Raw genomic sequence first — 27,299 nt, 5'->3', positions numbered from 1 at the left:
GGGGACAGGTCAGATGGTGCTTTATACACATACACATACTCTCCACATATACAGGCAATCCTTACTTTGCATGGGAGAAACGCTGGGCTGGAAGAAGCACAAGCTGGGATCAAGACTACCAGGAGAAATATCAATAACCTCAGATATGCAGATGACACCACCCTTATGGCAGAAAGTGAAGAAGAACTAAAAAGCCTTTTGATGAAAGTGAAAGAAGAGAGTGAAAAAGTTGGCTTAAAGCTCAACATTCAGAAAACAAAGATCATGGCATCTGGTCCCATCACTTCATGGCAAATAGATGGGGAAACAGTGTCAGACTTTATTTTTGGGGGCTCCAAAATCACTGCAGATGGTGACTGCAGCCATGAAATTAAAAGACGCTTACTCCTTGAAAGGAAAGTTATGACCAACCTAGATAGCATATTGAAAAGCAGAGATGTTACTTTGCCAACAAAGGTCTGTCTAGTCAAGGCTATGGTTTTTCCTGTGGTCATGTATGGAGGTGAGTTGGACGGTGAAGAAAGCTGAGCGCCGAAGAATTGGTGCTTTTGAACTGCTGTGTTGGAGAAGACTCTTGAGATTCCCTTGGACTGCAGGGAGATCCAACCAGTCCATCCTAAAGGAGATCAGTTCTGGGTGTTCATTGGAAGGACTGATGCTGAAGCTGAAACTCCAATACTGTGGCCACCTCATGCGAAGAGTTGACTCATTGGAAAAGACTCTGATGCTGGGAGGGATTGGGGGCAGGAGGAGAAGGGGATGACAGAGGATGAGATGGCTGGATTGCATCACCGACTCGATGGATGTGAGTCTGAGTAAATTCTGGGAGTTGGTGATGGACAGGGAGGCCTGGCGTGCTGCGATTCATGGGGTCGCAAAGAGTCAGACACGACTGAGCGACTGAACTGAACTGAACTGATGTTAGCTGGAGTCTATTTCTCGATTTGCATGGCTCCATGAGAAAACAGGTTCTGGTATACAAGTTTCAGTTAACACAGTACTGTGCAAAGTAAAGATGTCCTATATTTCTCTCCAGATAAATATCTATGGTTCAGTTTTAATCTTTCTCAACCACATACAATTTTCTCACAGATTTCTACCTTATCGGAGGTGATCAAAGATCGTGGTTCAAAACTTGACGCGCCAGAGATGTGGGCTAACGCTGCAGCCAGCGCATCCACTGCCCCCTTCTCTTCTATCAGTCTCTGAGCTGATGGTCGGAAAAAATCAACAGCAGCATAAGAAACAGAAGCCAAAGACCTACGGTTCAAAAACAGCAAATTTTCTTGGTCAAGACAAATGGGAAAGATTAAAGATAAAAGAAGTAATGGGAAAAGAGAGCAATGTTTTCATATTTTAATATAATTAAATGTCTGTTGGTAAAACTGGTGATTAAATTTTCTGATATGTCAACTAGGAGAGCTTAAAAATGTATAGCCTAATACAAAAGAAAAAATCATTCAGCAAGGTCAGAAAGCATACCTGATGGCATCCATGCTTTTAGATTTAACTAAATCCATTGTAGAAGGAACACCTACACGTTTAAAAGTAATTCCCTGAAAATGAAAGAATTACATTAAAGAAAAATGGAAGTCTTTACAATTAATTCCTAAATTAATCTAGATTGTTGAATTTCCATTTTTGGACTTAAAGATTTCCAAGCCCTAGCAGAACAAGATTTCCTAATAAATCATCAATAACAAATTCTAGAAAAATGGAAAAAAAATTTTTCTTTCAATTGTCTTGTAGTTACAAATCATGGAATTACAGTTACAAAACAGCTGATTTTTAAAAAAAGATGCTGTTCACAATAAATTTTTTCTTATTATCTTCGTCGTACAAAGTATGTGAAATAATGTATGAAAATATACATCATAAAAACAGGAAAAATACTACAAAAACTCGAGACCACAAAAAATGTGTAATTTCTTGTAGAAACTGGCTGTTGTAACATTTCTCAGTATAATCTTGACTATTACACCAAGATAATGTCATAATCATCCATTTACAATATCAGACTAAGAGGTACTGAAATCACAATGCACTGATTTTAGTCAAGGGAGAAATTCAAGGGAAAAGGGAGAAAGTCAGCTCTTCTGTCTTCATAATAAAAGCTGTATTAAAACAAAGTCTTGCAGCTAATATAAATTTAGCTTTTCACATGCTTCACATCCAAATGCAGCTTAAAGGAGAAGTCATAAAATCTATTTGTGAGAACAAATATAAAAAGATCTCTGATCTCTTTTCTAAGGCACCATTTAGATAATAAGCCTGAAATAATTTAACTCTACTTACTGCTTTTTGTTCCACATATCGTAATTGACCTCTTTCTCTTGGTTGATAAAAACATATGCAGATCCCTGTCCGGCCAGCTCGACCTGTGCGTCCAGAGCGATGAATGTAGGACTCAACATCCTAAAAATAAAAGAGGTAACTCTTCTTAAAAAATGTGGCAAATTAAACAGTCATTCCAGCAACCAAATAGTAATACTAGAAACAACTACTACTATGGATAATAACATTTTTATTTCAATCCTGTTGCTCTTTTCAATATTCCAGAGAATGTTTATGCTTGAATTCTGCAGTAAAAGGGATGAGATTTAAAACCTTTTTATCCAGCCTATCCCAAGGTTCTTTATATGGCAACTTTTTATACTTGTCTTGCATGATTACATACTTCAAATGTAAATAAAGAACTTAATCATTTGCAAAGGTACCAGATTCTGATCGATTTAACATTACACTAACAAAAACTGGCTAAGAGCAAGAATAGATAACATATGTATTTTTTAATCTAAGCAAAGTCTTGTAAATAAAAGGCAATTTATATAGCTACTCTTATTTTCTCCAAATCAAATTTCATTTCCTTGCAAAGTAAGAACGCAACGAAATATCAACTTTACACCTATTAGAATGGCCATCACCAAAAAGACAAAAGAGAACAGATTAACATTTGTTAATGCAGGTGTGGAAGTGGAGAAAAGATAACTTTATGCACTGTTGGAAAACAATATGGAGGATCCTCAAAAGTTAAAAACAGAATGACCACATGATCCAGTATTACATTTCCAGGAGTATATCCAAAGGATATGAAAACACTAATTCAAAAAGATATCCACATCCCTATGTTCACGGCAGCATTATTTACAATAGTCAAGACACAGAACCAACCTGTGTCCATCAAGAGACAAACAAATAAAAAGGTTTACATGGAATATTACTCAGCCATAAAAAGAGGAAATCCTACCATTTGTGACAACATGGATGAACCTTAAAGGCAATATGCTAAGTGAAATAAGTCAGAGAAAGACAAATACTGTATGATCTCACCTACATATGGAATCTAAAAAACAACAACAAATAAAAAAACTAAACTCATAGAAACAGAGGGTGGTGGGGAGGAGAAATGAAGGGAGGTGGTCAAAAGATACAAACTTTCAATTAAAAGATAATTACTTTCTTCTTTTATACCTATATGAGAAGGTGGGTGGTAGTTGAACCTATTGTGGGCATCAATTCACAACATATATAAAGCAAAGCATAGTGCTACTATGGCTTAAATTTATACAGTGATGTATGTGAATTATTTTTCAATAAAATTGGGGGGAAAAAAAACTCCTTTCCTACCTGCGGAGGTGAACTCTGAATCACCAGGTCAACCTCAGGAATGTCCAAACCACGGGCAGCCACATTGGTTGCCACCAAAACTTTAAAACTACCCTCTCTGAAGCCTTTCAGTGTAATTTCTCTTTGTGACTGAGCGATGTCCCCATGTAAACACTGGGCATTCTATTGGGAAAAAAAGGAAAAGTAAGTGTATAGCACATAGTTAGCAGTGACAGCATCCAGATACTAGGAAGTCTGTGCTCTTTTTGTTGCTGTTTTTCTTTGGCCGCACCGTGCAGCATGTGGGATCGTAGTTCTCCACCAGGGACTGAACCTGCACCTCTGGAGTGCAAGTGTGGAGTCTTAACCACTGGACCAACAAAAAGGGAAGTCCTTCCTCTTTTTGTTGTTGTTTCTAAATCTGGTAATTATAAAAATACATGCTTATTGTTTTTAAAAATCAAACAATGCAGAAAAACGTTTAGCATAAAATGCAAAAGCTTTCCTTAATATCAGTCTCCTAATAAGTAACTGCTAACAGTTCACTAAATATTCCTCCACACACTATTTTTGAAATACACACACCTCACAAATCCTAGCATATAATTTTATGAATTTATAAAGATGGGATTATACTGGGACTTCCCTGCTGATCCAGTGGCTAAGACTCTGCACTCTCAATGTATGCAGCCTAGGTTTGATTCCTCAGGGACCTAGATCCCACATGCTACAATGAAGAGTTCACAAGCCACACTAAAGATCCCACATGCTGCAACAAAGACCTAGTGCAGCCAAATAAATAACTTAAAAAAAAAAAAAGAGATTATACTATATATGCATGGTTTTACAACCTACCTTCTAAATTTGTTGTATCTTAGCCATAGATACACATCTACTTTATTTTTTAAAACTACATATGATTTCTTCATATGGCTACAGTATCTTCTTTTCTTTCTGGCTGCGACACATGCAATCTTAGTTTCCCCCCCAGGGACTCAGCCCAGCCTCAGCAGTGAAAGCTCTTGAGTGCTAACCACTGGATTGCCAGGAAATTCCCAGTATCATTTATTTTAGCAATACCCTACTAATGAACATTTGGGTAGGATCCAAACTTTCACCTTTAGAAACAAGGCTATAGTGAATAACCTTGTACTGTATCTCCAGATCCCTCAGTATATGTATAATTTCAGTAGATTACATGTCTAGAAGTTGAATTCCTAGGTCAAAAATTACAAACATTTAACATTTTAATAGCTATTGTAAAATTGTATTATAAAAAGAAGTTTATAAACAAATAGCATATACACATATGACTGGAGCCACTTATCTGATCTTATAAAAGTAGTTAAAGTACTACAGAAGACACTCCTGATGGATGCTCTTAAAGAAGAATCTGAGATACTTATGACTTTTGCATGTGCAACCCTGCCTTTTTTGCCAATCAGTTGGAAGCCAAGGGAGTGAATTCTGAGTGAATTCTCGAAATCCTTGAAGACCCCTACCCAGTTCTGTAAATACAGGAGGAAGCACAAAGATCATGGCAGAAGGAGGTAAATTAGAGTTTGTTAAAAGGATCATCCACGACAGTTTACAGCTTAAAAAAAGATTAAGATGGTATAGCCGTATGCTGGGGAAAAAATGCAGCCTGGCTCCTCTGAAGGAAGAACTTCGCATACAAGGGGTTCCTAAAGTCACCTATACTGAATTCTGCCAGGGTCAGACAATGAGATGGGCTTTGGCTTGGAGTTTTTATGATGACTAACAGTACCATTACCACCCAGTAAGCAAAGAAAACTAGAGAAGCCAAGGAAGCCCATTACGTTTGTAGTCCTCGGGTCTGTGATGAAAGAACTAGCCCTCAAAGCGCCATCTCTGGGCCCTGAGACAGTGGAAGGCATCGTGGTTGTGACAACATGGGTTGAAAAAATCCTCACTGATCTAAAGGTCCAGCATAAATGAGTTCCCTGTGGAAAGGAGGAAATCAGCCTTTTCCTAACAGCCCTAGAAAACTCCTGGATTCACTTAAGGAGGAAGAAGAGAGACCGAGTGAGACAACTGAGAGAAGTGCCCCTAGCTCCCAAGAACGTGATCGAAGCCTTGGAAGAGAAAAAGTCTGCCCCCAAAGAGTCTGGCAGTAGTCAGGATGTTGCCCAGGCCCCCCAGGAGAGTGCCCTGGGGGGTCCTGCTCCACCGGAAGGCGAGTCTGCCACTGTGGGGGGCCACAGCCCCAGCCAGGACTCGCTTTCCCAGGAGGAAAACCCAGAACCCACAGAGGATGAAAGGAGTGAGGAAAAGGGGGGCATGGAGGTTCTGGAAGGTTGTAAAGGCTCTAGTAATGGAGCCCAGGACCACGAGGCTCCTGAGCCCTTCAGCAGCCCAGTGTCTGAAAAAGGGAACCGTCTCCAAGGAGTGGCTGGACGTTACTTATTCAAGTGTCTGATAAACGTTAAGAAGGAGGTAGATGACGCCTTAGTTGAAATGCACTGGGTTGAGGGCCAAAACAGGGATTTGATGACCCAGCTTTGTACTTATATACATAACCAAATTTTCAGGTTTGTTGCTAGTTAACTCCAAAATTCTAGCACAATTGGGAAAGTTCTATAAAGCAGCTTGCTTTGAAGAGTGGCCTGGGCAAGCTAAATTCCATCATTAGCTCACTAGTAACATTATGTGGAAATGTCTTAAAAAACCAACAAATGAGTCCATTTTTAAACACCCGCCTCCTTTAAAAAAAAAATTACAGGGCATTGTAGTATGGTAGTTCAGAGAAAGAACTGTGGTGATCAGCATCAACAAAATGCCATCGGTAAACACATAAGGGATTTAAACCTGACTTAAGCTGATCACCTTTGGAGAAGGAAATGGCAACCCACTCCAGTATTCTTGCCTGGAGAATCCCATGGACAGAGGAACCTTGTGGCTACAGTCCATGGGGTCCCAAGAGTCAGACACGACTGAGTGACTTTCACTACTTCACAATAGGAGTGATTAAGTTACATTTATCTATTTATCTATTTAACAATACTTAGTCCTAACCACTAGACCACCAGGGAATTCCACACCTATACGTCTATATTTCTGTACTTATTGACTGCTTGTTATAAGAAAAGCACTGAATAAACACCTTATTTCGTCTTAAAAGTATATTAAAAAATTAATACCAATTTTTAAAATGGGAACATGGGCAGTGAAATATGAAGTGATTTGCCCCAGGTTACAGAGCCAGGAAATAACACAATTGGAATTTATATTGTGTTCTGACTCCAAAGTGCAACTAATCACTATACACAGAAAGAACATGTTAATAAGCGAGAACAATTACAGAAGTAGAACTGTGAGGAATGCCAGTATTTAAAGTGCAAGTAAAAATATAAAAAGACTTCAACAAAGTTGGGAAAGATTAGCCAGGGAAGAAGGAAGAAAACCTGTGTGATATCATGGAACCCAAGTTAGGAGAACTGTTTCAAGAAAAGATACTTTTTTTAAAGTCAAAATCAAATATACTTTTCCACAAACATCTATGACAAAATTTAGCGACAAGGTATTTTCATGGTTTCCAAACATAAGCAGGAAGAGACAAAAACCTACTGGGGTGGGGGAGGGGTTTGCTAGCCCTAAGAACACAAAGATATTCCCCAGAAAGCATAATGGGGAAAGCATAATTTGAGAAAGTCAGTTGAAACTGGTAGAATTCTTACACATTTAAGGGTGATCATGAGGAGCCAGAGGTAAAGTGTGAAACCAAATACCAAAAAAATTAGAATTCAAGAAATTTTGCTGAAAAAGCCTGAAACAGTCTGGGCCCAAATGAACTCTCAAACTAACAAACCAATGCTTCTTTGCAGGGACAAAGCCCTGCACTAAGAAATTATTGGACCTAAAATTCAAACTGAGGATGACAGGGATCCCAGAAGCAAAGGAAAGAGATGACTCAGATGAAAGTGAAGGGAAAATCAATCAGAGCTCAAAAAGTGGGAGACTTTTTTTAAACAGCTTTATTGAGATATACTTTGTAGACTGTATTCTTAAATACTATCAAAAATAAAAACAGCAGCTCTAGACCTGTGAAGCGAGAAAACTATTCTGACCCATAGCTCCCCATCAAAAGTTTGAAAAGATTAATCCCATCTAAAAATGAGCAACAGAACAGGTTATGGTTAAATACTATAGAAAGTAATTATAATGGGACAAATAAAAATATTCACCAAAACAATGAAAGAGCTCTAGAAAGGAATGCCTGCAAAACAGATAAAGAGTACATATTGTATTTCTGAATGACCTAAAAGAAAATTTTTAAATATTGATACATGAGAGAACAAGAAAAATCAGAATGAGAAAAAGTAAAATAATGGGATGAAATGACTCAAAGAAGTAGAAATAAAAGACAAAGACTTTTCACAAATGAAGACTACACTGGAAGGAATACAAGACTGATTGAACACAACAAATGATGCCTTAATTTTGAAAAGTTTGAAAATTTAAATAAAGATTAAAAAATTTGTTATCAAGTGATAAAGGAGAGAGGAAAAAAGAGCCAACATATGTATAACAGGAGTCCTTGAAGAAAAAAACCAAAGCAATCAGACAAACCAAATACCAGAAAAATTAGAATTCAAGAAATTTTGTTGACATTTAAAAATACATACATTTGAAACTACAAATTATGTGCACTGTGCATTCATAAAAAATGAACAACACCGAAATATATTCTAGTGTAACTACTGATTTTTTAAGGAAAAGGAAAAAACACTTGTATTCAGGCAAAAAAACTATATCAATCACTTATAACAGGAAAAAAATCAGACTGGCATCAGACTTTTTATAGTATGCTTTATTCCAATGGAAAACATATGTAAGATATTGAAGGAAAAGGTAAACCAAGAATTTTAAATCCATCCAAAACGATTTTAAAGTTACAAACAAGCTATCATCAATACTACCACTACTAAGTCGCTTCAGTCGTGTCCGACTCTGTGCGACCCGAGACGGCAGCCTACCAGGCTCCTCTGTCCCTGGGATTCTCCAGGCAAGAACACTGCAGTGGGTTGCCATTTCCTTCTCCAATGCATGAGAGTGAAAAGTGAATCATGAGCCCTTCCTTGGGAATCTTCTAGATACTAAGTGACAGCAAAAATGACTGAAGAGACATTGACACAAAGGCCAATGGTGTTGTTATCAATATAGGTTAAAATCATAAAAAGGAAAAAGAACTAGATGTTACATACCTCCTGATGGAAGTATATCATCTGTGAAATAAATGTGCACAAACAAACCAACCTCAATTTACAGGAAATACAGAAAACAGCAGCATACTGCTTTCTGTTAAATGGTATCACTCATGAAAACTTGGTTTCTTAAATAATTTAAAAAGCTATAGAAGAAATAGAGGAATCCATGTATTGAAGAGATTTAATGAAATCACTTATTTGGATTCAGATTTTAAAAAAAAACAAGCCATAAAAGAAAAACAAAGCATGTATGCATGAGGCCACTGAGAATTTGAAGACTGTTATTTGAAGATATTAATTACTATTAATTTTTTAGATGTCATTAACAGTATTGTGAGTTTTGAAAAAAATAACCCTTTTGTTTTAGAAATACATACCCAAATATTTCTGGGTATAATAACATGTTATCTAGCATTTGCATCAGAATAATTCAAGCACAACAAGTGAGGGGGCATTTGGATAAAATAATTGTTGCAGCTGAAAAACGAATACACAGGGGTTCATTACACTGTCAACTTCTGTATATGTCTTAGATAAGTTTGAAATTTTCTGTTATAAAAACTTAAAAAAGACATAAGGATTTAGCGTTCTGACCCATTCACTCAGTAAATATTTGCATTTCAACTTATACACAACTCTACAACATTACCCACTCTTATCCATAGAAACTCATCTTGTTTCACTCTTGTGTTTTCAAGATCACATTAGCAAAGTCTTAAGAAAACTTCCAAATAGGAAAAGGAGTACGTCAAGGTTGTATATTGTCACCCTGCTTATTTAACTACTATGCAGAGTACATCATGAGAAATGCTGGGCTGGAAGAAGCACAAGCTGGAATCAAGTTTGCCAGGAGAAATATCAATAACCTCAAATATGCAGATGACACCACCCTTATGGCAGAGAGTGAAGAGGAACTCAAAAGCCTCTTGATGAAAGTGAAAGAGGAGAGTGAAAAAGTTGGCTTAAAGCTCAACATTCAGAAAACGAAGATCATGGCATCCGGTCCCATCACTTCATGGGAAATAGATGGGGAAACAGTGTCAGACTTTATTTTTGGGGGCTCCAAAATCACTGCGGATGGTGATTGCAGCCATGAAATTAAAAGACGCTCATTCCTTGGAAGAAAAGTTATGACCAACCTAGATAGCATATTGAAAAGCAGAGACGTTACTTTGCCAACAAAGGTCCATCTAGTCAAGGCTATGGTTTTTCCAGTGGTCATGTATGGAGGTGAGAGTTGGACTGTGAAGAAAGCTGGGTGCCGAAGAATTGATGCTTTTGAACTGTGGTGTTGGAGGAGACTCTTGAGAGTCCCTTGGACTGCAAGGAGATCCAACCAGTCCATTCTAAAGGAGATCAGTCTTGGGTGTTCTTTGGAAGGAATGATGCTAAAGCTGAAACTCCAGTACTTTGGCCACCTCATACGAAGAGTTGACTCATTGGAAAAGACTCTGATACTGGGAGGGATTGGGGGCAGGAGGAAAAGGGGATGACAGAGGATGAGATGGCATCACCGACTTGATGGATGGGAGTTTGAGTGAACTCCGATGGATGAGAATGGACAGGGAGGCCTGGCGTGCTGTGATTCATGGGATGGCAAAGAGTCAGACACGACTGAGCGACTGAACTGAACTGAAGAAAACTTCTGACGAAAATGGATAGAATTCAGGATTTTCCTGGTGGTCAAGCAGCTAAGACTCCACATGCCGATCTCTGGGCAGAGAACTAGATCCCATAAGCTGCAACTAAAGGTCTCACATGCTGCAACTAAGATCCAGCATAGCCAAATAAATAAACAGTTGCAAGAGGATTTAGAAATCTTATATTAAAAAAAAAAAATGGAGAGAATTCTATCCTGACTTAACAGATCATGACAGGCTGGCTCTAACATCTTTCTGAATTAGACTCAACTCTAAGAATGACAATCAAACCTAGATTGCAAAGGACATGACTTTTTCACTCAGTGATTCATAATCTACAATCTCAGTTAAAGAAAGCATGAAAAAAGACTTACCTGTTTTATGTGTGGATTCATGGCCATTTCAGTTACATTCTTTTTGGTCTCACAGAAGATAATAGCCCTCCCTTCAGACCCACTGTAGACTTGAAGGACATCTCCAATAACTGCTGGCCTCTGAGACCAGTGGCACTGGATGGCCAAATGCTTTGAGAAAAGAAAATATCAAATATCTGCTTCATTCAAATTATTGAAAAGATTTCTTGTCTACATTTATTTCTATTTGTTCAAGAATTGGTCTTCCTGGAACACAGTAAGACAATGATACTCCCCGATGCCACTTTAAAACAGCCATCAACAAGTGAAACGACAGGCAAATTGTAGTACACTTATACAGGGGAATCCTATTCAGCAGGTAAAAGGAATCAGCTACTCATCTATACAACAATATAGATGAGTCTCAAACATATCCTAGGTGAATGAAGCCTTACAGAAAGAGTACACACAATACGATTCCATTTATATGAAGTTTTAGAACAGGCAAAACTAATCTATGATGGAAAAAACACAACAATGGTTTGCCTCTGAAAGGGGAATGGGGAGAGGCAGAGGGAACTTTCTGTGATGATGGTATAATATTCTTTATTTTGATAGGGGTTTGGGTTGCACACATGCATGACTCTACCAAAATGAAGCAAATGTACACTTAAAATCTTGCATTTTGTTGTATGTAAATCTTATCTTAAAAACTGTAAATATTAGGTGGATGAACCTCAAAAACATGCTAAGTCAAAGAAGTCCAACACAAAAAAGCCACATGTTGTAATGATTACATTTATATGAAATATCCAGAAGAAGTAAATCCATAGAGACAGAAAGAAGATTGGTGGCTGCCTGGGGCTAGGATAAGGTGGGAATGGACAGTGACTGCTTAACAGCTACAGGATTTCCTTTTCAGGTAATGAAGTGTTTTGGAAGTAAATAGAAGCAATGGTTGTATAATACCATGAATGTACTAAATGACTCTGAACTGCACACTTCAAAGTGTTTAATTTTAGCTATGCAAACTTTACCTCAATTTAAAAAATTACATGTAAATATTGAAATCTAGCTAAAGATATGCACACTAAAATACTTATGGGGAGGGAATTCAATGTCAGTCCAGTGGTTAGAGCTCCAAGCTTTCACTGCTGAGGGCAAGGGTTCAGTCCCTCAACTAAGGTCCTGCCAGTGGCTCAGTACAGCCAAAAGACAGAAACAACTTACAGGAAGTATACGATTTCTGTAATTTGAAGTAAATTTAAAAATCAGATAGATATAAGGGATGAGTAGACAAGCAATAAGCAAATACAGCAAAATATTATTGGCAGAATCTAGCTGATGGGTACATGGGTGTTCACTATAAAATTCTCTCAGCTTTCAGTGTTTGAAAATCTTCATGATAAAATGTTGAGGAAAAATCTACTGTAACATTTTAAATCCATACATTTTAACATACTATATCTCAATAAAATTGTTTAAAACAATTATTGAACACATGGAAAACACAGACAAGCACAAAGAAGAAAATTAAGAATCATCTGTACCAGGTAAATCAAAGTCTTGCTTCTTCCTCTCCACCTCTCAAAAATAAAAATAAAAAAGCAGGGCTTCCCTGGTGGCTCAGCAGTAAAAAAAATATTCCTGCCAATGCAGGACACCAGGGTTCAATCCCTGATCTAGGAAGATCCCACATCGAGTGTACCGCAACTACTGGGCTTGTGCTCTAGAGCCCGAGAGCCATTAACTACAGAGCTCACATGCCACGACTATGGAACCTTGCGTGCCCTAGAGCCAGAGTTCTGCAACAAGAAGCCATCACAATGAGAAGCCGTATACCACAACTAGAGAGAAGCCCCTACTTGCTGCAACGAGAAAAACCCATGCAGCAACGATGACCCAGCACAGATATAAATAAATTTTTAAAATATCAGGTTGGTGCAAAGTAATAATGGTTTTTGCACTGTTGAAATTTGCCATTTGATATTGGACTACATTCTAAATGAGGTTATCTTATACATCATTTTACTGTGCATTTCTCGCTTTATGGGTTTTTTTTTGCTAATAACTTATTACTTATTTTATACTTATTTTAGACTATGGAAATGATGTTACACAAAAAAGCAAATTCGAGTAATTTTCTTATTTGAGTTCAAAATGGGTCATAAAACAGCAGAGACAACTCACAACATCAGCAACACATTTGGCTCAGGAACTGCTAATGAACATACAGTGTAGTAGTGGTTCAAGTAGTTTTGAAAGGGAGACAAGAGTCCTGAAGATGAGGAGCACAGTGGCTGGCCATCGGAAGTTGACAACAACCAATTGAGAGGATTATCAAACCTGATCCTCTTACAACTGCACATCAGGTTGCAGAAGAACTCAAAAGTTGACCATTCTACGGTTGTCTGGCATTTGAAACAAACTGGAAAGGTGAAAAAGCCTGATAAGTGGATGCCTCATGAGCTGACCAAAAATTTCTTTAAAATCATCATTTTGAAGCATTGTCTTCCCTTATTCTACGGAACAAACAACGAACCATTTCTTGATTGGATTATGCCGCTGCTGCTGCTAAGTCGCTTCAGTCGTGTCTGACTCTGTGCGACCCCATAGATGGCAGCCCACCAGGCTCCCCCGTCCCTGGGATTCTCCAGGCAAGAACACTGGAGTGGGTTGCCATTTCCTTCCCCAATGCAGGAAAGTGAAAGAAAGTGAAGTCACTCAGTCGTGTCCAACTCTTAGCGACCCATGGACTGCGGCCCACCAGGGTCCTCTGTCCATGGGATTTTCCAGGCAAGAGTACCGGAGTGGGGTGCCACTGCCTTCTCCTCGACTGGATTATGACATGCAATGAAAAGTGGATTTTATATGACAACCAGTGATGATCAGCTTGGTAGCTGGACTAAGAAGCTCCAAGGCACTTCCCAAAGCCAAACTTGCACCAAAAGATCACGGTCATTGTTTGGTGGTCTGCTGCCCATCTTATCCACTATAGCTTTCTGAATCCTGGCAAAATCATTACATCTGAGAAGTATGCTCAACAAATTGATGAGAAGCACTGAAAACTGCAACCCCTGCCACCAGCATTGGTCAAAAGAAGGGGTCCAATTCTTCTCCATGACAACACCCGACTGCACACTGCACGACCAACACTTCAAAAGTTGAACTATGAAGTTTTGCTTCATCTGCCACATTCGCCTGACCTCTTGCCACCAAATACCACTTCTTCAAGCATCTTGACAACTTTTTTGTAGGGAAAACGCTTCCACAATCAGCAGGAAGAAGAAAATGCTTTCCAAGATTTCGTTGAATCCCAAAGCATGGATTTTTATGCTACAAGAATAAGCAAACTTATTTCTTGTTGGCAAAAATGTGCTGATTGTAACAGTTCTTATTTTAATTAATAAAGATATGTTTGAACCTAGTTGTATTGATTTAAAATTCACAGTCCCAAACCATAATTACGTCTACACTAACCTAACAAATAAATAAAAATAAAAAGATCCTGAATCTGATCAAGCCTGACAATCTAACCATCAACTCACAGGAAAATTAAAGCAGAGGAACATGTTAACTAACACCAGAGTTGCAAATCAACAAAACTGAAACTATGGGAAACTTGAAAGACAATCTTTTATTCAATTAAAAACTGCAAAGAAGGGACAGAGGAAACTATATTTAAAAGATTTAATAGATGAATGAATAAAGAAGATATATACGATGGAATATTACTCAGTGACAAATAAGAAAACGAAACCTTGCCATTTTCAACTACATGGATGAATCTAGAAAATGTCAGAGAAAGACAAATACTGTATAATCTCATTTATATGTGGAATCCTAAAAAACAAAACAAAACAAAAAAATGAAAACAGAAACACAGATACAAAATACAAAACAGTGGTACTGTTTTGAAGTGCAAAGTGAGGTGGGGGTGGGACTTGTGACAGGGATTGACAGGTAAAAACTTCTGGTTACAAAATAAATACATCACAGGGATGCAATATACAGCATAAGGAATATGGTCAAAAATACTGCAACAACTTAGTATGGGAACAGATGGTTATCAGATTTATTGTGGTGATCATTTCATAACATATGCAAATATCAGATCACTATTCAGTACACCTGAAACTAACATAATATTGCATATCAACTATATTTCAGTTTTTAAAAAGAAAAAGATACAGGGAATAAAAAACATTCAACACAAGAATTTAAAAAAAAATTAAAACACATATAAACCAGTAGCAATATAAAGATCTTATGTGAATCCATATTCAAACATACTACTTACCAAAAAAAGGACAAATAGGATAATGTGAACACTAGCTATTTAAAGATACTTTTAAAAATTGGTTTTTTCTACTGTGATGGTAACTTTGTGAGTGTTTTTGTTTTTAAAGAGCTCTTCTTTCCCAGAAGTAATCATCAGTATTACTTTGATGCTTATCCTTCCCACCTATCCACCTGTAAATATCTAAAGAATCTATTTAGGATTATTTGTGTATCTTTTAAAATAGTACGATTCTGTACGTAGAATTTTGTAATCTGGTTTTTATCACTCAAATTCTTTTTAGCCATTCTGTTGTGTTTACAGATCATACTCTTGTTCATCTGGACTATTTTAATCTACGTACACATGTATGCACATCTATCAAATGTAAAGGTGACATATGTGATACATGCTATGCTATGCTATGCTAAGTCGCTTCAGTCGTGTCCGACTCTGTGTGACCCCAGAGATGGCAGCACACCAGGCTCCCCGTCCCTGGGATTCTCCAGGCAGGAACACTGGAGTGGGTTGCCATTTCCTTCTCCAATGCATGAAAGTGAAAAGAGAAAGTGAAGTAGCTCAGTCGTGTCCGACTCCTAGCAACCCCATGGACTGCAGCCCACCAGGCTCCTCCATCCATGGGATTTTCCAGGCAAGTGTACTAGAGTGGGGTGCCATTGCCTTCTCCTATGTGATACATACTTGTCAAAAATAATGCAAATGTTACCTTAATTCTCTTAAAAAAATATACTACAAGTTTAAATTTTCATAGAGTCAAAATCATAAAGCTTTTCCTTTATGGTGTCTTCTACTTTATGTCTAAAAAAGCCTTCCCTCCCTGAAATCAAATAATGATCTACAAACTGCTGTAAATTATTATATGGCTTAATTTTTTAAAATATTGGTGAATACGGTTGGTACAGGGTATGAAATGAAGATCTTTATTCCACCTAAGCTTTAATATATTATCCCAACACCAGCAAACTGTGATCAGTCTCCTCACTTCTCACATTCTACATACTTTAAATCTGTCTCTATGGATACATGTATCTCTCCCCTGCTAGGACTTGCCTGCTCACAAGCTTGTTCCCCTATTTCACTCTGCTCCTCAGTCTTAGACCATAGAAATACCTAGGCATCTTATTGACTAAGGACCAAAACCAAAAGATTTGGCCTGAATTGGTACCCAAAACATACATTTAGCTTCAAAAAATTTCAAAACACCAACTAAAAGCTAAAATCTATCATAATGGAAAGCTACTTACTTCCACAGTAGTTGCAGCCTTTTGAGTCATTTTCCCAACAAGGTCAACCTGTTCATATCTGGATTTCATATATTTTTTTGCAACTTTGTATACCCACTGTGGGCAAGTTGCAGAAAAAAGCAAAGTCTGAGGATTGTCTTCAGAATCTTAAATAAACAAAAAGAATTCAAATGCTTTATTTCTTAATATCCCACAAGACAGTCAGCTCTTAAAAATCCCCCCAAACTTCAAAGAAATTACTGCAGTTATTAAAACTTTCAATTTTCAAAACTGAGGGAAAATATGAAGAAAACTGAACCCAAGAGGAAGATGCAAATTTAAGAAAGAACAATAAGCAAAGAACTCAGTAAGTTAGTAAAATTACTTTTATAAAATAATACATGTAAGAAAACATGGAAAGCAAAGAAAATGGTTAATGTATACTACTAAACATTCTTGTTCAGGAAGAAAAGAACCAAATACTTTTAGTCTTGTTAGAACACGGGACATGTATTAATATTAAAAATTATAAAATAAACAATTCATAAGCTTTTAGATAAGAGAATAATTGCTAAATGTGCTTATTTTGAATTAGTATATACCAGTTTTGTAGGACTCATGGAGAATGTCTTCAACTTGTTCAGCAAAACCTAAATCTAACATTTGATCCACTTCATCAAGCACAACGTGGCGCAGTTTAGAAAGATCTAAGCGGCCGCTCTGCAGATGGTCTTTGATACGACCTGGGGTCCCAACCAAGATGTCAATACCATTTCGAATATGATTAACTGTGAGAGGAGATAAGTATCAGCAATACACAAATTTCAAATATAGATTTTTGCATCATACTTTTTTTAGATTTCAGTAGCAAATACATCTTTGTGCCACCATCATATACAGTTACTCACTTTGGCTTTGATATGATGTTCCACCATAAAAACACGCCACACTGAGTTTCCTAGTTACATCTTTGAAGTCTTTGGCCACTTGGTTTGCCAGTTCCCTTGTAGGAGCCAAAACAAGTACCTGAGCAAAAGGTTTAAGAAACAAAAAATAAATTTCTATAGACTTCTAAATTCAAACTGAGACTTTTTAACTTTTTAAAGATGCATTTAAAACTAGAAATCTCACCATTAATGTCATTGTATTTAAAGACAGAGCACAAACAATAACAAGGATGGCTTATGTTTATTATATCCTCCTTTATTTCCTTCTGGAGAAGGAAATGGCAACCCACTCTAGTATTCTTGCCTGGAAAATTCCATGGATAGAGGAGCCTGGCAGGCTATAGTCCATGGGGTCACAAGAGTTGGACATGACTTACAAACTGAAAACCACCATTACTTCCTTCAGATCTCTTTTCAAAAGTCACTTTCTCAAAAGGATTCCTAACCTTCTCTTCATATCCTCCCAACCTTGATTAACTGTTTCTTCTTAACACTTATACTGTATAAAATATTTATATTCTACATATTTGCTCACTGTCTATCCTGCTCATTAAAATGTAAGCTCCATGAAGGCAGGGATTTATGTCAGTGGGAGCTACTATATTTCCTGGCCTTCAAACAGTGCCTGGCACAAAACAGATACTCAAAAAATATTTGTTGAATGAATGAATGAATGTCCAACATGTGCCATTTTTTAAAAAGAAACAGTTCAATTTATTTAAATTGCAATTAGCATATAAAATTGAATTTGTAGCTAGCACCAGAGAATGGAGGGCTTCCCAGCTGGTGCTAGCAGTAAAGAGCCCGCCTGCCAATGTGGGAGTTGTACAGAGATGTGAGTGTGATCCCTGGGTAAGTAAGATCCCCTGGAGAAGGACATGGCAGCCCACTCCAGTATTCTTGCCTGGAGAATTCCTTGGATAGATGAACCTAGTGGGCTATAGTCCATAGGGTCTAAAAGAGTCAGAGACAACCGAAGTGACTTAGTACGCACACACCAGAGAATGGTCTTAACTGTTTGGTGTTTAATAAGAGGAGCTTCTTCTACACAGGATTCCAAGAGACTTACCTGTTTTATTAAGCAAATAAAACTCATGCTTCAAACAGGTTATACAGAAATTGATTTACACTTCATTTCCCTTTTATTTTGAAACTGCAGATTTAACAAAAGGTAGCCATAACCTTTCTGTGTACAGGGTCAATTATAATTATGCAAACAATAGTGCCCTACACGATTTAATTTAATCCTCACAAAAAAAAACCTATGGTGTGGTATTATCTTCCCAATTTTACAAATGCAGAACATGAGTCTTAGAGAAGTTGAGTCTCGTCCAAGATCAAATAGCTAGAAGTGACAGAGTTGGAATCTCCAGTATATCCTTGTAGCATGAAAGTTTTGAAGATAGTGCTGGGATTGTGTCCTATTGCTATTACTTTCAATCTTCCTAATTTCACCTAAGAAACAGAACTCTCTAAAAAAGCTCTGTTCCAAGACCATTATTATTTAATTATAGTCATGTATGTGAATTTACTTTCACACTATTGGGGATCCCCAGGTACCAGGGACTGAACCTGCGCCCCCTGCAGGGGAAGCCTGGAGTCTTAGCCACTTGATGGCCAGGGAAGTCCCAGTACTGTTGTTTTTCTTCTGCACGTTTATGAACCTGAAAGTGAACACAGGTTCTAAAAAGGTCAAAGTTTAGGCCAAAATTTCACTAGGTCCTCTCTGTTCTTTACTGCTGATATTATTAAGACAGATCTTCAGTGTCATATCTATAATACTCTTAAAGTCAATCAATAAAATAAATATTATTTACTGAATGACCAAATAAATCAATACCTCTAGCAAAATCACTGTTTAAAAGCAAAGGTTAGGAATGAAAAAAGAAGAAATTAGATACGCTGGCTTCATAATATACAGTTATCAAAGACATCTATGGATCCACAGACATTACATTCATATGCAATAACTCACTTTAGCTTCACTTGAGATTTATCTTAAAAATCAAACTTTTGCTTTAGGCCCCAAAGTTTTACTTTATGCCCAGGAGTAACGTTTCTATCTCTGGGGCACTTGAACTTAAGACCAGTATACTGTTTTTCTTTTTTTGGGCCGTGCCATGCAGTTTGCGGGATCTTAGTTCCCTGACCAGGGTCTGAACCAGGGTCATGTCAGTAGAAGCACCAAGTCCTAACCACTGAACCACCAAGAAATTTCCAAGACCAGTATATTCTTTCTTTCTCTTTTCATTAGAGTAATGTTTAAACCTTTTACTCCCTATAATGGTTACCTTTGGTGAGCGGCTTTTTTTAATTGTCTCTTGATTTCTTTGGAGTCTTTCAATCAAGGGAATGGCAAAAGAGAATGTCTTTCCTGTTCCTGTCCGTGCTTGAGCAATTAAATCTTTTCCTTCATATACAGGACCAAAAGTCTTAACTTGAATTGGAAAGAGATATGTTACCCCTCGACCTGTAAAATGAGATTGCATTGAAATATTTACCTAAGACTGGCATTAGGAAAAAATATATTTATTTGAAATTAACATTTCTGATTCATCAACATGTGCCTAAAGATATACCACCTAGCAGCATCTACAGCTGTTCCTACCCCAAAGAGGAATTGGTCTCAGCTTTTAACAAATACATTTAATTCTTTAAAGTTAAAAACTGATCAGAATACCCAAAAAATGATGTAGAAATAATTGCAATTATAAAAGCTATTTCTCTATGTTTTGTACATTTTCTTCTGGGTCAGAAAAGGTACAAGAGTTTTCTACAATCTAGTTTTAGATTTTCAATTGCATATGCATTAAAATTCATTGTACCTTTCAGAAGCTTTATAGTCTCTTCAGAAATAGGGAAATTGGAGAAGGCTCCTTCTTTCTGTTCACGTGTTAGGGTCTGTCAAAATGAAATCAAAGTTCTAATATAGTTCATATCCAACTAGGTATTTAGAATCTTTCATGCATTTACTGCTTTTAGTTTTACTAAAGGAACTAGCAAATCAATTTTTCGTTAGTACTTGCAAAAACTGTGTAACTTACAAGATAAATTAATGGGAAATTCTTTTAATCTCAGAAGTATCCCTTTAAACATCAAGCTTATTTAGTACATTTTCCCATAAAGCATTTAAAAACGATTAACTCACACATAAAACTTCCTTTAGACATACATTTACTACATAAATCAAAATATAATTCCACTTGACTAAGGTATTACAGAAGAGTTATTCAATAACTCCATATGCACAGATATAGATAGTATTAATTACAAGATTAACACCAGGCTATAAACCAGCCTCAAAAGAAACTAAGCAACGCGGAAAATAAATTGTTTCTAAAAGTTAAGTAAGTTGTTCTATGAATCTAAATAGCATATTTTAGTTTACTCATACAAGGAAAAGTTCCTGTAAGCTTGAAAATTTCTCTAACATATATATACAGGTTATACATATATATATTGTAATTTAACATCTATTGAAAACTTTGTGTATTAGTCAATGCATATATAGAACAAAGACAATATATCTACTTATAAACTTTATTATTGGTTGTTTAAAGAAAGTAATTATAAAATCATACAAAATAGCAATTTTCAAACCAAGAACCAGAACCAGATAAAAGACATAATATCAAATGCAAATGTAGTCCATTTAAGCAAACCTAAATGCTGTTATTTTTTTAAGATTAAAAGAAAAAATTTTATTACAAAAGTAATACATTTTCATTGCAGAAATTTTAGAAACCACATATTAATAGAAAAACATTTTAAAGTTATCTACAATCTGGTTAAAACCACATTTGAAACACATACTTGTCCAATCCTCACTCTATACATATATACATTTTTAAATTAAATAAAATCATACTGTATATACTATTTTGTAATCTTTTTTTTGCATTTAATAAGACAGACTGAATATCGTTGTAACATACTTATGCTCTTTAGAATCAATGCATTCTATTGAATGAATATAGCAACATTTTATTAAACCGATTTGCCTACTATCAGACATTTAAGATGTTTAAATTTTTTGCTATTATCAGAATCACTGCGATAAGATACTGATTCATACAACTCTGCACACCTCATGATTATGTCTTTAGGAAGAAAACTCCTAAAAGTAGAATTCCTGGATTCTAACATAATCTAAACAAATTAATAAAGTTACGCTTATTACAATACAGACCAGTATAGCAGGCAAAAATCCCAACACAGCAAGATGTACATTCCGCTATTGAGCAACTCAGATTTGCAGGGCCTTCTTTAGATCAACTTTCTAACAGATGTGCTTCCTGACAGATAGCAAACTCACAAACTGCACCACACTGTAAAGCAAGGATTCAACATCTTCTCTCAAAGCTTCCCAAAGATGGCACATTCAGTTCAAATGTATCTAAATTAACAGCAACTATCAGATTTTTTAAATATAAAGAATACTAAACACCAAGTTATTAAGAATCTCAAAGTTGTTTCTTTCTAAATATCTGAGTAATTTACTGACCATTTATAATACCTAGATAAACCTATGAACTCTGCTAGAGGAAGATACAAAAATAAATTGAATAAATTCAGTGCAAGAAAATACCTACACTAACAGATACTGATAAAAGCAGCGACCCAGGAATGAAGATTCCATACTAAGCATGTTTTCTATGCCTCCCCCCAAAATTAATACCCAAGAGAACAGAGATCTTCAGATCATTTGTATATGTGTCATTTCTGCTTAAAAAAAGCAAACAGGTTTAAGACTGAATTACAATAAGACCTAAAAATCATTTAAAGTTGCTATTGCTACAGAAGTACAATAATAAGGCAAAATATACAACATCAAGAAGACTTTATGTACCCTGTTTTCAGAAAAGTCAGAATTTAATTAATGAGTACTGGCAAGGACTGAAGTAACCACAAGAATACAAGTAGGTGATCATCAATTAGCAATTTGGAAAATCTATTTAGGAACCCAGTGTACAGGAAAGGTTTAAATTTGACCACCACTCCCTCTCCACCAACCTCTGCACCAAGAAAAAGGCAATATAATGAAAAAAACAAGGGACAAAGGAAAAAAGGCTCAGGTTTCAGCTCTATAGATCCCCCAGTCCAACTGAGAGTATTGGACATTAAGCAGGAAATATTATAGAATCAATTCTAAATAGTCTACAAAAGTCAAATTATCCTATATTTCAAGGATAATGTCAAATACAAAACAAAAAAAATCCATACCTCTTCTACTTTATTGTCACTTGATTTATGAGTAGAACTATTTAAAGATGACACTCGCTTTGATCTTTTTTCATGTTCATCAATATCTCCATTTGATAGATCTTTTCTTCTTGGCTTATGAGATGTAGAAAATTCATCTGAAAGTCTATCACATCCTTCCTCGGTGTCACCGTTTAGCTTCTCTTTCATTTTAGCTTTTTTGGGTTTGGGAGCATCCAAGTCATCTGTAACACCATTTTCTCTTGTTTCTGATTTCTCATCTGAGTCATAATGGTGCCTTGACTTCCTTCTATCACTCTGTGGACAAACAAAGAAGCAGTGACAGGAGGGTCACAAGGTCTGCTTTTAAGACTCTAGAGAAGTTAGAGTATGACTCCCCCCAACCAGCAAAGCTCAATTTATCGCAATCTTTAAAAGTTAGCTGGTAGAATTCTAGACTAGTTGCTATCCATTGTTCTCTTTCTCATCCCAACTCTTGCACTCTTAAGACTTGGCCTCTGCTACTGCTGCTGCTGCTGCTAAGTCGCTTTAGTCGTGTCCAACTCTGTGCGACCCCATAGAAGGCAGCCCAACAGGCTCCTCCGTCCATGGGATTTTCCAGGCAAGAGTACTGGAGTGGGGTGCCATTGCCTTCTCCCTAAGACTTGGCCTCTAGTTCCTTTCTAATCCCATTATAACATTTAAGGGAAACTGCAATAGTTCCTTTTCAGTAAAAGAATGAGAACTCAAGACTATAAATTAAAAAGCAAAAATTTCTAATATCTTCAAGAAAGAAATTAAGATTTATTGAGTACCTACCCAGCACTGTGTAAAATGTTTTCAGCTTATCTTGTTTAAATCTTCATAACAACCCTATAAGGGAAGTACAGGTCCATAATCCCTTATCCGAAATTCCGATATCCATAATGCTCTGAAAACCGAAAGTTTTTTTGTAACTTATTTGGAGACAAAACCTTACCTGTCCTCAAATCATTTTGTGGCAAAATTTGACTTCAGAAAACGTAAAACTATTTATAATATTTATTTATTCCATTCAGTATGAAAATTCGTATTTAACATTAAAGCATTTGATTATAGGTTGGGGGCCCCAAACTCTACCAAGATGTTACCCTTTTAAAAATCCCCAGAGTTCTGAATTCCAAAACTAGCCTCAAGGATTTTGGATAAGGGATAGGGAACCTGTATTAGCTTTGCCACTTTACAGACGAGGAAACAAGTTCTCAGATATAAGTAACTTGCCAAAGACCCACATATGGGATTTCCTGCAAGTGAAAGTGCTATTTGATTCGAAAGCCCATGCTCTTTTCACATCATGCTTCCTCTCTGCACTCTGATAAACAGAAACCAAAGTATGTAATTTATATAAAACCATGATTGTTAATACTCCTATGGAAGGACAACTGTATTAGTAACCCCAGAAATTTAAATTTTTAAAATTTGGATAACAGAAAAAAAAAAAAAAAAAACTGGTTAACAAGACTTAAAACGGGGAAAAGGAGGTCGCTTTCCGCAACTTTAGTTTTGAAATGCCAAGCTAGTGGCCAGTGTTTTAATATTGGCAGACAGCAAGAAATGTTTTGGAAATTTAGCACTTCAAAATTACTTCGTCAAACGTTCAAAATAAATTACCTAGTAATGACTAGTCTTGTTAAAACTACCACCACCCAAATATTTCACCATGATTTACACAGTTTATACAAAGTACTTTCACATATAAATTTCTCATCCATAAAAGTTGCTATGAAAAATGAATAATATATAGGAAAATGCTTTGTAAACATTACAGCTTTACATTAATACAAGCTATACAGTTATATGTTACATCATTTGATCTTTAGTTAACTGAACTACCTCACATCTCATCAAACCAATAGGTTCTATAGAAAAACAAGATTATTTATAGACCCAGCCTTGGGGTTTGAATTGTTCCTGGCCCCTGCACTTCAGGGAGATGAAGCAAGGTAAAATGAGACCTGTAGGTCCAAGCCCAGCAACACCCCAAGGTGATGAAATACATCGTTCCATATCAGATCCACAGTGCTCAACATTCTCCACTTTCTTGGCTTCCAAGACACACAATATTCCCTCTTTACTCTCTTACCTCTGTCTTCTTCGATGTTTCCTCTTTCTCCTTTTGTGGATGCTTAAGTCTCTGTTCTTTATGTACACTTTCATACCATTTTCATGGCTTCAACATACATTTCCAGGCTTCATTCCTAACCTGCACTCCAATTCTGAGAACCTAAGGCCCAGCTCCATACCTCAACACATCCAAACCCAGTTACCTTCATCTCAATGCCAGACCACTATTTGAATGCTCTATTTCTATTACTTGGTACTCTAATCTGTTTCCAAATCTTTCGTTATCTTTCATAATTAAAGGAAAATCAACGAGCACCTCTGGAGAAACTACAATGTGAAAACTACCAATTTACAAAGATAAAGTGAAATATAAGCATGGGCCAAGATATGGTAATTTCCCTCAAGAATCTTTGGGAAATTTGGGGAAAGGATACACACAGGAAGAATGAGCTAACTTTACAAGGAAGTGCATAATACATGCTAATCAAATTATAAAGCCAGCACTGGAACAAGACTTTACGGGGGAATGAGATTACTGTATGTGTACACTGGAGTGGCTGTAACAGACACAAACTAAACTTTGACAGATGGACAGGATATGGATGCCAAACAAGGGACAAGTATTTTTGGAGGAGCAAAAACTAAAATAACTGCTGGATGATTTCACTTACAGGCGTTATCTAGAGTAGTCAAATGCATAGAGACAGAGAGGAGAATGGTAGATGCCAAAGGTTGGGGAGACAGGGCAACTGAGGAGGTTGATGTTTAATGGGCACAGAGCTTCAGTTTGGGAGAATGAAAAGTTTTGGAGATCAAGGAAGATGATGTCTGCAAACAAATGTGACTGTACTTACTGCTACAAAACTATATACTTTAAAACAATTAGGGATTTCCCTGGTGGTCCAGCTGCTAAGACTCAATGCGCTCAACCCAAGGAAACTTGAGCTCCTGGTTGGGAAACTAGATCCCACATGCCAGGGCAGCCAAAAAAATTAATTAATTTTAAAAAGTAAATGTAAATTTTATGGTACTTGTATTTTACCACAATAAAAAATAAATAACTGCTTGGCTGGAATGGCGGGTCTACCTTGTTAACAAGGTCAGAAGGGTAGGTTCGGCTCTCTGGAACTATGCAGAATATTTTCATTCTTTGGTCAAGTGTCAGGCTTCAGATACTGCTTCCTTACCCTCCAAAGCTCTGTTCCTTTTCTCTAAGTCTCTTGAGAAGTGGGGCGGGAAGTCTCTGCAACTCTTCTAACAGACTCCTTGAGAGCAGGGACCTTCTTGGTGCCCAGCAAAGAGTCTGGTATAAATTAGGCTCAATAAATATTTGTGAATTGAATGAGAACACTATGAGAAAAGACTATTAATAATAATAGTAATAACAGCAACAAAAATAATAATAACCCACATGATCTCCATCAGCCAAATCCTGGCAGTGTTGGCTGTAACACTTTTCCTCAATCCTCTACTGACCCGTTATCGAGGTTTGTAAAGCTAAGATCGCTTTCCCCAAGATTCTCGCATACAGGACAGGATGACGGAGAAGTTACACATATTCAAGGCAATCGTTTTTCTTAAATCATCTTCTAAGACGGCCAACGAGAACCAAACGACAGGCCTCGCTGCTTTAAGAAGAGGAAAAAATTGATTCCGCGATGAGAACTTGAGTCTGCCCATCTCTTAGGCGCCGACGGGAAGGACTGGGGGACCACGGGAGGCTGGGCCAAAGCCCAGTGCTGCCCTTCTCCGGCTGGGGATGTGGAGGTTGGAATGGCTCCAGAGCGACCTCCCAGGAACGAGGCCGGTGCGAGGAGAGGCCCTCGGATGCTCCGGCCCGGTTGGTGACAGACCATCAGGGAGACTTCCCTCCCCGCCCAAGCCGGCGCTGCCCAGGAGGCGCGGCCCATCCTCAGCGCACCTTTTGCCTCTCCTTCCTCTGGCTCTCGGTCTCCTCCAAGGGTGCCTCCAGCTCCATAATGTCCCCCCAGAGGAGTTTCCCAGGCATCACTCGCCTCCACCGCTTGCTGCCGCCTCCCTCTGGGCACGGTGGCCACAACCACCTACGGGCAGCGACAGCGTGAAAGGAAGCGGGGGCTGGACGGCCTCCAGGCCAAGGCCGTGCGTCACTTCCGGAACACGCATCGCACGGCGGGGGAAAATAATCCCGGATACTCCCAGTTTAAACTCCTTCCTTGCGACGCCGTCTCCCAGCCAATCAATGCGAAGAATCTCGACTGACCCACCCCTATTCTGAAATAATTGGCTTCTAGAGTAAAACCCTGGCCAATCTCCATAAAGGATACGCAAACTGATTAGCATAAAGTGTTCGCATTTTTTTTTTTCCCGCTTTCTCTCCCCATCCCCCACTCCGAACAATTCTCCGCAGCACAGCGGAGATAATTTGGAGCTTCCCAGCGTGCAGTTCAGGCGTTGGGGAGAACCCCAAAGGCGGTGGAGCGTGGCTCACAGGCGCGACTGGCTGGAAGGAGGACATGCCCGTGCGAGAGCTAAGCGAACGCCACGCGTCGCGTTGCTTTTCGCCGCCGGAAGCTGCAGGCCTCGGCCCCGCCCATTGCGGAGTGAGGCGTTAACGTCTAACGGCCACGCGCGAAGCCAGCCACCTAGCGTTGGTGGGAAGGGGCGTCGTGGGGTCTGCAACGGGATAGGTGGGCTTGGGGTGAAGGCCAGGTCCGA

General features: G+C 37.7%; 1 protein-coding gene and 1 pseudogene across 5 annotated transcripts in view; one reads left to right on the top strand and one right to left on the bottom strand.

The window, feature by feature from the left end:
- The window catches only part of DDX50 (DExD-box helicase 50), a 33,517-nt gene extending 6,751 nt beyond the window's left edge, over window positions 1-26,766 (bottom strand). The window contains exons 1-13 of one of the 5 annotated variants that reach the window (XM_061405173.1): window positions 26,524-26,614; window positions 23,319-23,430; window positions 22,521-22,817; window positions 20,123-20,198; window positions 19,589-19,767; window positions 17,259-17,376; window positions 16,953-17,138; window positions 16,372-16,517; window positions 10,849-10,998; window positions 3,628-3,789; window positions 2,296-2,415; window positions 1,483-1,556; window positions 1,101-1,260 (exon numbers count right to left, since the gene is read on the bottom strand). In XM_061405173.1, the coding sequence (XP_061261157.1) occupies window positions 1,101-1,260; window positions 1,483-1,556; window positions 2,296-2,415; window positions 3,628-3,789; window positions 10,849-10,998; window positions 16,372-16,517; window positions 16,953-17,138; window positions 17,259-17,376; window positions 19,589-19,767; window positions 20,123-20,198; window positions 22,521-22,709 (1,560 nt within the window). In that variant the 5' untranslated portion in view covers window positions 22,710-22,817; window positions 23,319-23,430; window positions 26,524-26,614. The other 4 variants (XM_061405174.1, XM_061405172.1, XM_061405175.1 and 1 more) reach the window with 4 other exon arrangements.
- LOC133240234 (RNA N6-adenosine-methyltransferase METTL16-like) lies at window positions 4,897-6,579 on the top strand (annotated as a pseudogene).
- Window positions 26,767-27,299: the final 533 nt, after the last annotated feature.

This window comes from Bos javanicus, chromosome 28, assembly GCF_032452875.1.
Source record: "Bos javanicus breed banteng chromosome 28, ARS-OSU_banteng_1.0, whole genome shotgun sequence".
Classification (NCBI taxonomy): domain Eukaryota; kingdom Metazoa; phylum Chordata; class Mammalia; order Artiodactyla; family Bovidae; genus Bos; species Bos javanicus.
The sequence above is the reverse complement of the archived record's forward strand: the minus strand, read 5'-3'. Positions and strand labels throughout refer to the sequence as shown.